The sequence below is a fragment of the Equus quagga genome, chromosome 6 (genome assembly GCF_021613505.1).
Source record: "Equus quagga isolate Etosha38 chromosome 6, UCLA_HA_Equagga_1.0, whole genome shotgun sequence".
Classification (NCBI taxonomy): domain Eukaryota; kingdom Metazoa; phylum Chordata; class Mammalia; order Perissodactyla; family Equidae; genus Equus; species Equus quagga.
In genome coordinates, this window is record NC_060272.1 from 54448796 (window position 1) to 54466099 (window position 17304).

Below are 17304 nucleotides of genomic sequence, written 5' to 3' on the forward strand. Positions count from 1 at the left end.
ATCCTGTGAAGGTGAACTTTAGCTTCCTCTTCTGTAAAAAGGGATAGCATCACCTTCTGTTTGCTAATTAGGTATTATTCTGTTTTATGTTGTTGGTGGTTGTACTCGGGTTTACAAGGTAACTTTATTTTTCAGTATCACTTCTCTTATAATGTAGGAAGCTTACACCAGTATTTTTTCATTTTCCACCCACCACATCCTTTGTGTTATTTTGTCGCACATTTTACTTCTATGTATGTTGTGAACTCTGTAATACATTGTTATTTTTAGTTTAAGTGGTTATTACTTTTTTTTTTTAAAGATTTTATTTTTTCCTTTTTCTCCCCAAAGCTCCCCGGTACATAGTTGTATATTCTTTGTTGTGGGTCCTTCTAGTTGTGGCATGTGGGACGCTGCCTCAGCGTGGTTTGATGAGCAGTGCCATGTCTGCACCCAGGATTCGAACCAACGAAAGACTGGGCCGCCTGCAGTGGAGCGCGTGAACTTAACCACTCGGCCATGGGCCAGCCCCTAAGTGGTTATTTTTTAAAAGGATTTTAAAAAGGAGAAAATAGGGGCCAGCCCTGTGGCCTAGTGGTTAAATTTGGCATGCTCTGCTTGGGTGGTCCAGGTTGGGTTCCTAGGCGTGGACCTACACTGCTTGTCAGTGGCCATGCTGAAACGGCGACCCACATACAAAATAGAGGAAGACTGGCACAGATGTTAGCTCAGGGACAATCTTCCTCAGCAAAAAAATAAATAAAAAAGGAGACAATAGCTTTTATTTTATCCTAATATTTACCATTTCAGGTACTCTCTTCCTTTTTTTAGTTCCAGATTTCCATCTGGTGTTGTTTTCCTTTTGCCTGAAGAATTTCCTTTAACACTTATACTAGTGATGGTTGGCTGGTGATGAATTCTTACAGCATTTTAAAATTTGAATAAACTTGTTTTGCCTTAATTTTGAAAGATATTGTCATTGGGTATGGATATCTGAGTTGACATTTTTTTCCCTTTCAGTACTTTAAACATGTTGTTCTGTTGTCTTATTTTATGGCTTGCATAGTTTCTGACAACAAGTCCACTGTCTGTCCTTATTTCTCTGTATATGACGTGTACTTTTTTCTCTGGTTGCTTTTAAGATTTTCTTCTTTATCACTGGTTTTCAGCAATTTGGTTATGATGTGCCTTGGTGTGGTTTTCTCTGTGTTTATTCTTCTTAGGGTTTGTTGTTCTTCCTAGGATCTGTTAGCTGATGGTTTTTGTCAAATTTGAGGAAGTCTGGGTCATTTTGTCTGCATATATTGCCCACCCCACACACGCACACTTTTTGGGAATCCACTTAGTCACTTTTTAGAGTAAGTCACTGATGCTGTTTGTTGTTGTTATTGTTTGTTTGTTTTTAAGTTTCTTCTCTCTGTGCTTCATTTTGGATAGTTTTTATTGATGTGTCTTCCAGTTCATGAACTTCTCTCCTGCAGTGTCTAATCTGATGTTAATTGCATCTAGTATGTTTTTTATTTAGATATATTTTATTTTCATGTCTAGAATTTGTTTTTAGTCTCTCATATCTTTTATTTTTCTTTTTACCATGATCATATTTTCCTTTCTCTTCTTGAATGTATGAAACATATTTATAGTATAGTTTTAAGACTCTCTGTTCATTCCATCATCTCTATCATTCCTGGGTCTGCACTTAATGGTTTTTTTCCTCCTGGTTATGGGTTATATTTTTCTCCACCTTTGCAGACCTACTAATTTTTTATTGTATGCCAGCCATTGAGTTTTATGCTGTTGTTTGTTTGATTTTGTTTTATTCCCTAAGAGTGTGGGGTTTAGTTGGGATGCACAGTTAGGTTATTTGGAATCTGCTGGGTTGTTTTGAGGCTCGCCTTTAAGCTTTGTTAGGGTGAATCCAGAATGAGCTTCTGTGTCGTGCTAACTTAGTCCCCCAACTAAGGTGATTTCCTTCTGAGGAGTCCATCTACTGTCTGATATGTTACGAGGTTTTCCCACCCTGATTGGCGGGAGCGGAAACTGTTCCAAGCCTTGTCTGGCTCCGGGTGTTGTTGGCCTGCTGCTCTTTAGTAGCTATTTCCTGAGCCTCAGATACTCGGTGCAGATCAGCATTTGGCCAGGGACTCTGGGGGAACCCGTCTGCACATCTCTGAAGCTCTCACCCGTTCTGAGCTCTCCCTCCAGTCCTCTGCCCTGCAAATTCTAGCCACCTTGCCCTTCCCAAACCGATCTCTGTCTCTACAGCTGGGAGAGGCTGCCAGACTGCTTGGCTTTCCTCTCTGTGTGTTAGCACCTGGAAGTAGCTGGCAGCCAGTGTTTCCCTTCTCTTGGGGATCATAGTCCTGTGTTGCCTGTTGTCTAACATTTGAAAACCAATGTTTCTTATATTTTGTCCCATTTTGTTGTAGTTATATTCAAGAGAATATTAACTTTTAACACTTTGCCATTTGGAATTTGGCCAAAATATATATTCCAAGCATTTATTATTAATATGTTCCCAAATATTATAAAATGAGGAATTATTGGAAAATCCTAATTTTATTTTCACATATAATTCATTAAAAGTAGTGGTATCCATTTAAACATTTAAAGGCATACTTTGCTCTATAAAAAGGGTTACTTTTTATTTATTAATTCGGCAGATGTTTAGATGCCTACTATGTTAGAATACAAATACGGTAAAACACTTTTGTCCTCAAGGAACTCAAAATAGGAGCTGAGTATGTAGACCATGGCACCAAAAGAATAAAGGACAAACCTCTTTGGGAGCATAAAGGAGGTGGTTACTGTTTGGGCAAGGAGGGATAAAGGAGACGAGCCAAGCCTTCCTCAAGGAGGGAGGTCCTTGAACTGGTGCAGGAAGAGTAAATAGCAGTTCAGCTGATGCCAGAGAGGGTAGATTTGAGGGAAATTTAGGAGGATGAAGGGTCAGGGCTTGGAGGTTTTCTAGATTGGGGGGGGGGGTGGTCTGTAGGGACTGAGGGAAAGACCAATTTCATGCTTGACCTACTGGTTTACTGGCTCTTACTGATATAGAGAATACAGCAGGAGATTGTTAAGAGAGAAAGTTTTGTTGAGTTTTTGAATATACTAATTTTGGAGTGACTGGGTAATTTCATTAGAAGTATCTAGTAGAAAATTAGATATAAGGAACTGAAATTCAGGTGCAAAAACTGAACTGAAGATACACATTAGGGAGTTGTTTGCATAGTTAAAACCATAGATATAAAATCCTTGGAAAACTAAATAGAATGAGTGCCAAGGAGGACAAGGATGAAGGTTAGAAAATATTAGTATTTGAGTCACAAATTGTGAAAGAATTTAGGGAAGGAGACTAATCTAATGGCTGGACAGATAGACAAGTGTTTCTCAATCAGAAATCACATAGGGCACTAGTTAAAAATACACGTTTCTGGGTTCTATGTAGATCTCCTGAACCTGGAGCTTCTGGGTGTGTGTGTGTACTGAAGTTTGAACACCGGTGCAGTGGGGAAGAGAGTCAAGATAGAACGATATTGTTAATAGAAGACTAGGCAAGTGTTTCAGAGACTCCTTGGCTAGGTTAGCTCATGCTATGTAAAGGTCAGGAAATAGATGATGCCGATTAGAACATTCCTTAGGCCAGAGGAGAGCAGGAAAGACTTGAGAGAGATTTTTTTTTTCTTATCATAAGAGAATTTACGCACATCCAGAAAAATAAACACACACAATTGCATCTACCCAGATGAAACCAATATTTATACCCATCTAGTATATATTCTCTTTTATATCACATATGTACATACATACTTGTAGTGATACAGATTTTACACAAAATGATGTAATGTGTACATGCTGGAAGCCACCTTCTTTTACTTAATAATCTGTCGTCTTCCCATATTATAGGTATATAACATTTTATAACATTAAAAAAAAAAATCCCAGTTGTCGTGAGTGACCACTATCATGAGTTTAGTCTCTATCTGTCATAATGTTTCCTAACCATGTACAAACACACACATACACGTGTCAGCGTTCTGTAAATAATGTTTTTTTAAATCACAAGTAGAGAGCACATTGTTTGTGCTGTTCCGGAACTTGCTTTTCCCCTTAGTATTTTGTGGACATGCTGTCATGTCACTGTGTATTAATCTGACTCTTTCCAACACCTGGGCAATAATCAGTCATATGAATGTATTATAATTTATTTGAATTGATGGGCTTCTAGATTATTTTTAGTTTTTTATCTTATTTTAGTGAATATTCTTTCACATTTCATGAATTTTGTGCAAGTATATATGAAGGATGAATTTTAAGGAGTGAAATCACAGGATCAAAGGATAGGTGTAAGTTATTCAAAGTGTCCTCTATCTGTGTTTTGCGTACTCTTTATACTTGTTCCTTTGATTGCTTTCATTTATTCTCTTTGAGTTCTGTATCTGTTAAAATTTTCTTGGTGCGCCCGTGTTTTTAGCAGTGTCTCTTCTGCTTTTTTGCTGCTTCTAAGGAAATCTCATTTATTTTATGGGATTGTTTTTATTTTCTGAGCACTGGCAGCTTACTGTTCAGGTGTTTGCCTTGTCCATTTAGACTTTCTTTGATCTGCTTTTTGGAAAATGATCGAGGTTAGCGTTAATTTCTTTGCCTATAGAGAAACACAGTTATTCTCTGCTTAGGACTCCTGTTTATTTGCCAGAATAGGGCACAAAGCAAAAAAAAAAAAAAAAATTAAGTGAAAGGTTTACCATAACACAACGGTGTTCTAGGGGAAAATACTGTATTTTTGCTCCTTTTATGAAATCTGCCTGAGACTGCATTCTCTCTAATTATATGAGATGGTGAAGAAACTTGCTCTGTCACCTTTCTGCCCCCCATCTGTCTTTGCATCGTTTCGAAAGATGATTGTCTTTCTTTGCTGTACCAGAAGTATGAGTCATGTCATCTCATGTTGGATTCGCTTTTGTGGACCATTGCATAGATATTCTCTGATAGACTTTTTTCTTTGTGAGATAATATTTTGCTTATGTTTTGAGTTACACACAAAGTGATGGACGAGGGTAGAATAAATGTGTTTTTCTTCAGTGAGTGAAGCAGAGTGTAAATGTGGAATTAAATTTAGTTTCTTTTTTATTGTACAAATTCTGAGGTACTGTTCTGAAAATAGATAATGTGTTTGGGTGGCATGATTATATTTGTCTGGTTTTTTTTCTTTCTTTAGTGTATTTCTTCTTATGTGTTTTTTGTTTGTTTTTACATTCTTTCATGGGTCCATGTTGGATTCTGTTTGCTTTACTACTCAACTTTGAAAAGAGTGTTCTGCCTCGGCCTGCTATTCAGGAATATTGTGGGTAAAGTGAACTGAGGTGGCTGGAGGTGTCAAATTGGGATGTCTCAGAGCACCCTGGCTTTCCCCCAACCGCCTTGTACCTGTTTCTTCTGTCTCGGGCATACCGTGTCGCACCTTCCGGTGAGCAGCTCATCTGGATAATTGGTCAGTTTCTTTCCTGGTGAAGCCTCCAATGAGTTAGTGTTTGGTCTTTGCTCATATTGACTCTAGTCAGCAGCTGCAAAGATAATTGCTGTTTCCCATCTCCTTCCCCACCTCCGCCCGTTCAGGAGTCAGAGAAAGCAAAGATGCTTTGTGTGCGGTTCCTCTGTCCTTCAGCATTGTTTTAGTGGCTGCAATTGCATCATCCCGGGCATGCAGTCTAGGTTATTCAGTCATTCTCCCATTTCTGGCTTCCAGAGTGCTTCTTATTTCTCTCTCTTATAAAGTGTGGTGAACAGCTTTTCAAACCTTTCTACACTATAGAGGAGGGGTTAAGCGCCTGTGTGCTAGAGTTTGAAGATTTGGATTTGAATCCTAGCTCTACTACTTGCTGTGTGGGTCTGGGCGAATTGCTTAACTTCCCCTAGCCCCGGTTTTTCTCATTGTGAAAGTGGAGTACTGCTCTGCCAGTCCTAAGGATTAAATGAGCTGTTAATGTAAATCTCTTAGTAAAGCACTTGGTGCATTTTGAGCTCTTGTTAGAGCCCTAGATGCTCCAAGATCATTGTTTCCTTTGATGAATTCCCAGAAGTAGAATTGTGTCATAGAGTAGGGATATTTTAAGGGTTTTGACATGCTTTACAAAATTGCCCTCCAAAAGGGTGGTGCCAGTTTACTCAGGAGCTGCGTTTGAGATTCACTTTTCTGGAACTCTTGTGTTGACCTCTATATTTTGTATGTTTTATGCGAAGTTTGAGGCAAGTCCATTTGCCTCTGAGGGTTTCTGGCAGTTGAAAACAGCTCTGTGGGGAAAAAGGAGAGTGAATTGGCCTGGGACAAATAAAAGGATTATTTTCTTGCTTTGGCCACATATTTATATTTATATTTACACCTTTTCTTTTTGAGAATTTTGGTCCATAAGTAAATATTTTTTCTTTTACCTGTTTTATAGTTTCCAGAGTGCTTCCTGTAAATTTATTTTCCATTTGGTTCTTACAATAAACTTGTCTGGTAAGTAGAGTAATATATACATCGAGGTAACATCCAGAGATACTGCAATTTACTTGGACGAGATGAAGCTAATGAGAGAGAGAACAGGGACCCGAAGGGGACTCTTCTCAGTCCTGGTATATCGCTCTTTATCTTGTGCTGTTGGGAGCTCCCTTGCCTTTCTCCCAGTCCTGCTTCAATTCCAGTCATTAATAAAATTTTATTGTGAAAGAGACCACTAGGATTTATCTTAGTTCAGAATAGAAATCCATCATAGTTCTTTGTCTAAAAATTAGATTCCAGAAATCTCTAAAGAGAAGTGCATGTGTACGTGCACACAGTTTTATCTCTATAGTGAAAGAATGTAAAATTAGAACTCCAATAAAATTAAGGGTTCTTTTTGCAGTTCTAATGGGGACTAGGTTGAAGTTTGGTTTTGCATAATAATCTCTTCATAGTATAAATTTATATTAACCAAATATTTTGAAAACCTCAACTGGATAATTTGTGACAAAGCCAGTGTGATTGAAACTAATTAACCATTTCTTAAATCTTTATTGATTCAAATTTTTTTGTTATATATTAGAATTCAGTTCCTACTCCCACCCTTCATTATAATAAAACATTTTCCCTGCAAGGCTCTGAACCCAAGAGAGCCATATCTGCCTTGTTCTCCCCTGTATTCATGGCATCCAGTTCACATAGATTTTGAATGAATGGACAAATTACTGTGGTCCAATGTGAATATCGAGTGGTTAATGCCCAAGTTGATTTAAGCTCTCAAAGGTATTTTATTAAAGCGTCATTAAAAAGTTGACTTAGTTGTAGAATTTCTCCTAAGATATGTGTGTGTGTGTGCGCGCGCATGCATATGCATTTGTGTACATGTGTTTTAAGTACTGTTAATTATTTAACTTGGATGTTCTTTGAATTCTAGTCATTGGTATGCTGTTAAGATTCCTATGTAAGGAGTTGGGTTTTCTTCATCTGATCTAATTTGATATGTACAGATTTCATATTCTCATTTGTATATTATCAAAACTTTCTGCCCAAGAAAGAAGAATATCTAGAGCATTCGCTGTTGCTACAGGGATGGAGTGACTTTTGGGAGGCAAGAAGGCTGGGATTCTTTTTGTGATATTTTCTATTTTAGATTTAAAAAGGTTTTCTAAATACTTCTTGTTGAGGCTTTCAAATATTTTCTTATTTGTAATAAAAAAGGATAGTGAGATGAATAAATAAAGGTAAACTACTTTATAATTTTGAACCTGAAAATAAGATTTTTGTAATAATTTGGTATCTCATTAAGGTACCAATATTCATATATTTTTCAAATATTCATGTTGGATTGCCAAGTAAATTTTTGTGGCTCACAATTTTTGTTTATGTTTTCATTTTTTTAAAGGAATTATTTTAGGACAGGATACTTGCCTGAATCACTAAGATCAATAAATCAGTTATTTTCTTTTAATATGTTTTCTTTAGGTGTTCTATGGATTAACTCTTCGTTGATTACATACAACAGCAGTATAGTTATGGCGACTTTCCAGGCTTTCAGAAACAGTCACATGAAGACTAGAGCATCTGTCAGAAAAGTAAGTTCACTGTATTAGGTTCCTTTTAGTGATAGTTTTAATAAAAATACTGATTTTTTTTTTTTGTTAAGTAGCTATGATTTTCTTGTTTTAAAATGAATCTCATTATTGAAATTAGTAACATTAAAATATACTGCAAAGATTGGTGTCTACGAAAATAATGATATGAAATCATGAAGACAATGAACGTTATTTCCTAAAGAACACAATTGCCTCCTCAATTGCTTCTTAGCAGATAGTTTTCCATCTTCTTTTTAGCAATATAAGCATCAGGTATAAATTTTCCTGTGTAGCTTTAGCTTTACCCCAAGATATTACCATTCATTCATTTAGCAAATATAAATTTGAGTGCTTATTGTATGCCAGGTCTTATGCTAGGTATTGGATGATCAGTAGGGAGCAAAGTAAATATGATTCCTGGTCCTTTCTTCTTCTAGTCTGAGGAAGAACCCCTTTTCTTCCTCTCTTAAGACAATTTGGTTACCCTTCCATTTCTTGAAATATTTTGTCTTTGCTAAAACTTTGGAGGCATTGCTTAAAGGAAGGAGGAGAGAACAGATACTGGAGGATGGTGAGCAGTCTTTGTTACCCCTTTTTCTAGGCTTCATCTTGTGTATTATATGACACTGTTGAGCCGTCCTTACTGGTTAAGACGGGCTTTGAGTTATTTCGTTACAACATTTTTCTTGCTTGCCTTCTCTTATGATAACTCTTGTCTCCTTTGCTTACCTTCTGTCCAACTTCTAATTGTTAGTGTTCTCATAAGTTTCCAGGCCTGGTTCTTCATCTAGTTACTCTTTTCTTCAGAGAGCTAAGAAGTGTTTGAGTTTGACTGTTAACTGTAAGAGAATGTGTCTCAACTCTACAGGGTGCCTGCAGAGTTGGAGAACAGAAAGTAAACTTATTTTTAAACAGTATGGTAATTACATTTTTAAGTAATATTCTCCATATGTTTTCAGGTAAATTACCTTTGAACTTAATCGTCCACTTTTTAACTTGAAAAAAGTAAAACAAAAGCTATTTTTTCTGTTTCTACTTTTTGTTAACTGTAGTGTATTATACTTTTTTCAGATTAGCAATTGGGCCCATAACTTTAAATTAAAACTAAATTGTACTGCTTGCTTTAAATTAATAATTATAACTAGGGAAATATATATGCAAAATAGTGAGGTAGTGACCACGTTCTTCCAGAATAATACTGCATACCTGTTTGACTTGAGTTTACCAATGTATTCCTGAAGTTATGGAATTGGGCTGCATCTGAAATTTCATACAGGAATCATTTCAATGTCTTTTGTGATTCAACGCATTATCCGTACTAGGTATGGAATAAAGATTTGATTTGAATTCACTTGAATACTTGGAAACCCTTTTACATAAAAGCGTGTGAGTCTCAATATTGTATACTGTTGATATGTATGTGTGTTATGCACGCACTTAGACCACTTTTGATACCTTTACTTGGTATAGCTGAGTGACAAAAACTTGCCTATTGGCTAAGTGGAAATAGAAAGGTGTACTTGAATTCTCTAGATTTCACTTCACTTTGGTTAAAAATAGAGATGCATTGAATATTTATTGGGAATCAAGTATTGTGAAAATCAGAAAGCTATACTTTCTACCCTATTTATTTGTTTCTAATATTTCATTATGAAAAGTTTCAAGCATATAGAAAAGTAAAAAGCATGGTATACTCGCACATAAACCTACACACCAACCACCACTATTCAACAGTTATTAGTTTTTTGTCTTATTTGCTCTGTGTGTGTGTTTATTTACTTTTTGGCAGAACTGTTTGAAAGTTATGGTCTTACTGTCTCTTCATCCCTGAACACTTGCACATGCTTCTCCCAGGAATAACAGCATCCTCCCCCATAACAGTAATACTCTTATGACATTCCAAGAAAATTAAATATAATTCCCTTATATCTAATACCCAGACACACTCAAATTTCCTTTGTCAATCCTAAAATGTGTTTTCTAGTCTCCCCCTCAGCCCCTTTTTGGAGTCAGTCTAGGCTCCTGGGCTCTAAGTCGTATTTGATGGTTGTGACTTGTTTACATTTAGTTTGGTCTGAAAGAGTTCCTCCTTTTTTTAAAAAAAAAAATTCAAGACTGACTTCTTAAACAGGCTAGGCCAGTTTGTTGTACAGTGTTCCACATTCTGGGTTTGTCTGGTTGTTTTCTCACAGTGCTGTTTAACTTATTCCTCTCTTTTCTGTATTTCCTATAAACCAGAAGTTAGATGGAAAGGCTTAGTTGGATTCAGGTGAAACATTTTTGGCAAGAATGCTTTATAGGGTGATGTGAGGATAGAATTTCAGGTCTTCATATGATCAGTGATGCAAAAATTGGTCAATTGATTAAGGTAGTAACTCTCCCAGAGCTCTCCATTTTAAAAGTTTATTGTCCTGTATTTTAGTTAGCAAATAACCTGTGGGATGATACTTGGCCCTGTGCAAATATCTTGTTTTTTTCCAACAACCTTTCATCTAATATTTTTGGCACCCATTGGTGACCCTTTTCCTAAATCTGTTATTTCCTGGAAGTTGCAAAATGGTGGTTTCCTTAATTTTATCATTCCTTTTACATTTATTAGTTGGTATTCTTTTTAAAGAACTTTCCCTCTTCAACCTTAGATGAACTACAAATCTATAAAGGCAGGATAAATGCCCTTTAATTACCAATTTTCAGATTAATGATTACCTCCAACGGTGGCTAGTGAGTTTATTTCACCTCTTTCATTCATTCATTTATTTGTATTGCTCTGGACTCATGGATTTTAAAAATTCTGTATTTTGCAATCTTTTATTTATTTACAATCATTCATTCATTTTTTTAAGTTGCTCTAATTGTCCCAAACTTGGTCCCTGGTAGGCCATGCAAGCTGATACCTATGTCCCTCTCTCTCAGGCTCATAATTCTTTGATTGCGTCCTTGCTTTCTAGTACAACAGATTAACCCAGTTTCACCTTGTACTTTCTCTTCCTTAGACCCAGAATTGGCCATTTCTTCAAAGAAGCCTGAGTAGTAAAACCAAGGTCTGGGTACTAGGAGTGCCCATTGCTCCTTCAGAGTCATGAGTTTATATTGGTAGTTCAACTTCATATTTCATATTTTTTCCTTTTTTGAGTTCATATTTGTATCTTAGCCTGAAAAGCTCTGCTCATTAATGAAAACAATCTGATAAATTTCGAGTATTTTCAAGCCCACAGAAAAGTTGGAAAAAAACCCAGTTCAATGAACACTGCACTTAGATTCACCCTCTGTTGACACTTTGCCATACCTGTTCTATCTCTGTGTGTGTATGCACACAAACACGCACACACTCTTCTTTTGAAAGTAGGCTTCACACATTATTTTACTTCTCTTCTGAATTTGTCAGCATGTATCCCTTAAGAACATCAGCATCATACCACCCCTAAGAAAATCATTAATTTGGTAACATCTTCTAACATGCAATCCATATTCAAATTTCCCTAATTGTCTCAAATATTCTTGTTAGTTTTCCCTTGTCCCTTGTCTAGAATCCAGTCAAGGTTCACACTCTGCATTTGGCTGTTGTATCTCTTTGGTCTCTCCCATTCTAGTCCATTTTGGAGGTCTGCATTCTTGTCTCATGACAGCAAATCTTTGGAAGAGTCGGGACCAGTTGTCTTGTAGAATATCCCCCTATTGTGAGTTTGCCTGTCTTTCCCTGTAATTAGGTTCAGCAGGAATACCTCAAAGGTGATGTTATGTTCATTCCACTCTTATCAGATCAGGAGGTACATACTGTTAATGCCAGGCTGGACCAGGTGGTTAAGGTTGTAACCAACAGGTATTTCTAATACAGAGACACATAGTCCCTTTATAATTAATACAATTAATAAGTAATCTGTACAGTGATGCTGCAAGACAGCATGAGTATCCTGTTCCCCAATAGCTTTTAACCCAGTGGATTAGGATCCGTTGATGATCCTTTCTTAAATCAGTAATTACATTGGGAGTTACAAATGGGATTTTCTAATTTTGTCATTCTGTCCATATTTGCCAGCCAGTATTCTTATGTAAAGAGATGCTCTCCCCCTACTCCACCCTTTTATCTCTCTCTTTTAATGGACTCATATAGACTTTTAAAAAAATTCAGTTGTTATAATCTGATACCATTTTTATTCTTTTTGATGCCCAAATTGTCCCAGATTTGGCCAGTGGAAATTCAGCATGGCTTCTGTGTTCTTTTGAAATGACCTAGATAGTCTCTGGGCACTTGGTTGCATTCTGTTGCAATAGGATATTCTGGCCACACTTTGTACTTTCTCTGTCTCAGACCTGGGACCACCATTTTGCCAAGGAGCTCGAGTTCTTTTTGTTGGTGAACGGTATTTAGAAACCAAAATCTTGGTGCTGGGTATCCTCATTCCTACTGAGGCTCATTGCTTCTATGACCTTTCTTTATGTAACTTTTTCCTCCCTCTGTTCCTTTGCACTCCTGTCATTCCCCCCTGCCGTATCTGGAATGCTTTCCCTCATTTTCATCATACACCTGCTTTAGACCCCTGAAAAGCCTTATTTTGGGTTATTATCTCTTTTTTTCATCCAACTTTGTTATGGGAGTAATCAGTATTGTCAGCATGCCTTACTATAGCTTCCACATCACCTTACTCCTTATATAAATTGTTGCTTCTGTTCTGCCAATGACTTGGAAATCACGAATGTAGTCTGCTACTCTTAAGGCGAGAGTACCGGAAGCCGGTGTGAGGATCTGGTGGTCTTCCAGCAGGTTGAGTGCGAGGGCTAAGGTGTGTCTTCTTAGCATGTGAAACTACTTAAGCCTTTTGTTCTTTCTTTCTCTCAGCTGAATTGACTTCAAAAGGTGCCAAATGAATGTTAATTGAGAGTTAGTAACTCTCCATTTAAAACTAGAATACTTCTGGGATCTTTTACTTTGTCTGAGAGTTAAATAAATTAAGAGTGTCTTATTTTCAGAGCTTCAGTGAAGATGTGTTCCAGTCTGTGAAGTCTTTATTACAGAGTGAGAAGGAACTGTGCAGTGTGTCAGCAGAGGACTGTGTGAAGCAGGATGAACATGCCGGTTTGACTGAGGTTTGACATGTTACTTTCGATACCTTTTTCTAATAAAGCACAATGTATTTTCCTCCATTTTTATAGAATTTCATGATTATTTTTACAATGTGTAAATCTCTACATATTAATACATACATGAGAAGTATCTGTTTTAACTATCAGCTAACATAATTGTCTTAATGCATTGTAATGAGCACATTTAATTCACTTCATATGCATTATTGACCACTCATCAGACATACAGCGCTGTATTAGGTGATTCCTACTGTATTCAGTAATTGGTACTTCAATACTAAAATATTTTATTCTGAAACAGTAGATATATGCTTATTTCTTACATTCATTTGTTTGGTGTTTAGTTTTCTTGATTGTTTAAATTCAGTGCTTTGATTCAAAATGAAAAAGCAATGATAAATTTATTTTGAAATTAAGATATTTACTCCACTACTTGAGGATAAGATGTACTACTTGCTCATCTATTTCTCTGCTACGTTAGTGTTTCCAATTTTTGTTTGAATTTATTACTATAAAAAGGAGTAAATTTTCTTTTTACAATATAACTGTAGTCCATCAACACATTTATGTTACCAAGTAAGAGAGAGAAGGTATTAAGTTGTTGTAGCTCAAAACTGATAAATATGTTAATTCAAAAAATCTTGTTTTGAATTGAAGGTTTTAATAAAAAATCTTATTCTTAGTTTTGGGAATGATTTTCTTCCATATTCCTTGAGAAACTAAATGTGAAGTGGGTCCGTAGGATGATAAGCACACCTTTTAGGCCTGTAGTGTTCTCTGACCTGAGCCTCTTTTGTGTTAGCTCAATTTCTGTGGCCCTTGACTATTGTCTTCTTTGTTACCACTTTTTCCTTTATTTTAGTAAAGCTGATCCCCTCTTAATCTGCTCAGTTGTTGCCAAGTGTGACAAGTCTCCCGTGTCCTTCTGCCCTCAAACAGTTTCCAGCCCGTGTCTCTCCAGCTGCTTAAGTAGGGCCTTTCCCGGCCCACATTCCTTGGTGAGGCCTTCCTTGATCAATGGGAAATATAAAACTCTGCTGGCATCTTCAGAACCCCATGTCAGCTTATTTTCTCCTTTGTATTCAATAAAAGGAAACTTGAAAGAATAGAAGGAATTTCTCTCACTTGAGGGTGTGCGGATCTCAGAGTATCTTTTCGAAAAAAGGAAGGAAGTTTGTTGTTTGAGTGTCTCTTTGTTATTGAGGGCCTGTGATGTGCTGGCACTTTCCTCTTTGTTATCTTGTTAACCCTCAAACTGTGCAAGAGGAGTTGTGTTGCCCTCAATTTTTTAGGTGAAGCAATAGGCTCCAGAGGTTCATAACTTACCTGGACGCCTGGAAATGAACTGTAACACTTCTGTGAAGTAATAACCGTAACTAATTAGAATAAATATCTGGGGTAACTTAAGATTCAGACTTGCTTCTGAATCATCAGAAAGAGATCAAAAGTATATTGAGTGTTGCTTTACATTTTGACTATGCTATTTTCCCTTAATTCTTGAGAATTGATTTTCCATGTGATATCATTTAAACATTTCGTATTTTTAGTCACAGCATTTGCTTAGTACAGTTTACTATTCTGTTTTCAAATGGGAAAAATTTATTCCTGTGATGTCAAAGACATAAAGGGAATATAAATTTTAAAAATAATGGTTTCTCCAGGTTATAAAAGTAGTACACCTTCCTTGTAGAAAAATGAGAAATACTGAAAGCATAAAAAAAGAAAATGACTGTCATTAATCCTATGAATTAGGGGGGAGAAAAAAACCACAGGGAAAATAAGTAGAAAAAATGAGACGACCTATGATGCCATCATTAGAGTTAATCACTGCTTATAGTTCAGTGTATTGCCTTCCAGCATTGTTTTCCATGCATATATTTTTAAAAATACGGTTGAAATTGTGTTTATATAGTTTTTCTGTGACTTGTCCTTTTCACTTAATAATGTAGCATTTCCTCATGCTGTTAGATATTTTTTAGAAATCTGATTTATGTAGACTTCTCTAGAGTAATCTCTGTATAAGGGCATTGAAGGAAATAAATGATGATATCACAGAGAGTCAGTAAGGAGGTAGCCTTGGGGGTCTACCTAACGAAAGCCTCTCTGAGGAGGTGATATTTAAGTTGGAACTTGAAGAATGAGAAGCTAGGCATGTAAACATCCAAAGAATAGAGATCCAGGTTGAAGGGGCACTCCTTGAATCCCTTAGGCAGAAACATATTGGGCATGTTCTAGACCCAGAAAGGGGGCCCGTTTGTATGAGTGAAAGTGAGGGAAGTTGAGGGCACCAGCTAACCCAGAGCCTTGAGGCCTCGGTTAGGACCTTGTGCTGGGAAGCATGCAAGGGTTTTGACAGGGAAGTGATATGATAATTCCTGGGACCAGGTGGGAGAGGATTGTGGCCGTGCAGGGGAGAAGTGGTGGCTGGGAGAATGGAGGGGAGTGGATGTATGTGAGATGCCTTTTGGGAGTAGAATTGTCTGAACTTGTTTATGAAGTGGATATGGGGGAAGTTCAGGAACTACGTTATGGAGCCAAATCTTTGGTGAAAAACTTTTGTGATTATCTTTGAAAAAAATTAATCATCCTAGTAGCATTTTAATGTTTTATGTGCTTTTTCTGTTTCTCAGCTCTGTCAACAATCTAATTGAAACAAGACTTAAAAACTCGAATGAATGAAGCTTTGTTCCTTTTTTATTCAGGTCACATTTCTAGGTTTTAATGAAGAAACAGATGCTGCTCGTATACAGGTATGGTTGATTTATTGAACTGGAAAGGACTGTGAAAGATTATTTGGAACAAATTTTGAGACCATTTGCCTTATTAGCCCAAAGTTTACACTAAAATTCTTCTGGTATCATTCCTGTTTAAAGTTAAAAGATGACATTTTGAGATAAACTTTTGAGTGTGCTTTGGACATTTTCACGTTTAGCATTTTCACTGAATGTTCTTATTACAGAAAGCAGTTTTAGGTTAGGAGACCACAAAAGTCATTTATCTGAGAAGGGTGCAAACCACAGGCTAACTTCTCTATTCTCTGCATAATGTAGAATGAAGACTTGTTTTTTTATTTTGATGGTTTTTGTAGTCTGACTTTAACAGTGAGATTCTTATCTTTTTAATTGAGATTGAGTTAAATTTAAAAGGTAAAAATTGTAAAAAGTAATGATTAACCAATGCGAAAATTTTAGCCTGTTTGACTTAGGCCGGGGTTTACAGAGGGACTGATATTTGAGATATGGATCAGCAAATACAGGCTTCAGAGTTACATGAAGAGTGGTTGAAGCTCACGCAGATGTGGTCGGCCTACTTTTTTCTTTTTAACCTGGTGCTGCTGCTTAAAAATTTGTGATTGCATATGTTTCCTTTTGTGGCAGTAAAGTGTCTCCTAATAGAAGAGTTAACACTATTCAGTTCTTTATGAATAATGCCTATCAGGTGATAGTGAATGAAATCTCTGCTGTGTGTCTTGATTGTGCCCTTTCCAGAAGGAAATAGTTTAGACAGAAGGCACAAGAGAGGACATACTCCTGAGAATGTAAGGTTGAAAAGAGAAGTGTTCCAAAGTGTTTCTCTCATACTCTGCTTCCTCTTTAAGACTTACTAATAAAGCTTTGTTTATAAATGAAAGTACCCTGAGGGGTCAAAGACGTTAATATTCCTTTAACAGAGTAAAATATTTACATATAAAGGGCAAATGAGAAGAAAAAATAAAAGCTATTTTCCTTTATATCTTCATAATATTTTTGGTTAAAGTCTAATACAATAACTTGGAGAGGAAAGGCAGAAAAATAGACTTGTATTTTACAAATATAAAACTTAAGCTCCAAAGAAGTACATTGTCTAGGCAAGAATCCTGTATGAAAATTCCATGATTAAACCTGAGGACTGTAGGTTGACATTTGGAGCTAAAAACTATTAAATGCCTAATTGGCATGGATGTGTGAGGTGCCATGTAAAATTTTTTATAGCTTGGTATCAATACGTTTAGAAGGCTACAGAAATAGCAGGCATTAAAATATTTTAGTATGTTTTATTTTTGAGTTTTTAAAAAATTGATTGTGGATGCTAACCTGTTAACTATTATGTTAACATAACATATTTTAACTACATAAGTTGACTACATATGTTAACTATTATGAACCGGAACATTTATTAACCAGTAGACCTTAT

At 36.4% G+C, this 17304-nt stretch overlaps 1 protein-coding gene across 7 annotated transcripts in view; it reads left to right on the plus strand.

Moving 5' to 3' along the window:
• The window catches only part of AKAP11 (A-kinase anchoring protein 11), a 49215-nt gene that overhangs the window by 6106 nt on the left and 25805 nt on the right, over positions 1-17304 (plus strand). For 4 of the 7 annotated variants that reach the window (XM_046664091.1, XM_046664096.1, XM_046664097.1 and 1 more), the window contains exons 2-5: positions 6417-6475; positions 7940-8049; positions 13018-13134; positions 15834-15881. In XM_046664091.1, the coding sequence (XP_046520047.1) occupies positions 7990-8049; positions 13018-13134; positions 15834-15881 (225 nt within the window). In that variant the 5' untranslated portion in view covers positions 6417-6475; positions 7940-7989. The remainder of the gene's footprint in view (positions 1-6416; positions 6476-7939; positions 8050-13017; positions 13135-15833; positions 15882-17304) is intronic. The other 3 variants (XM_046664095.1, XM_046664092.1, XM_046664093.1) reach the window with 1 other exon arrangement.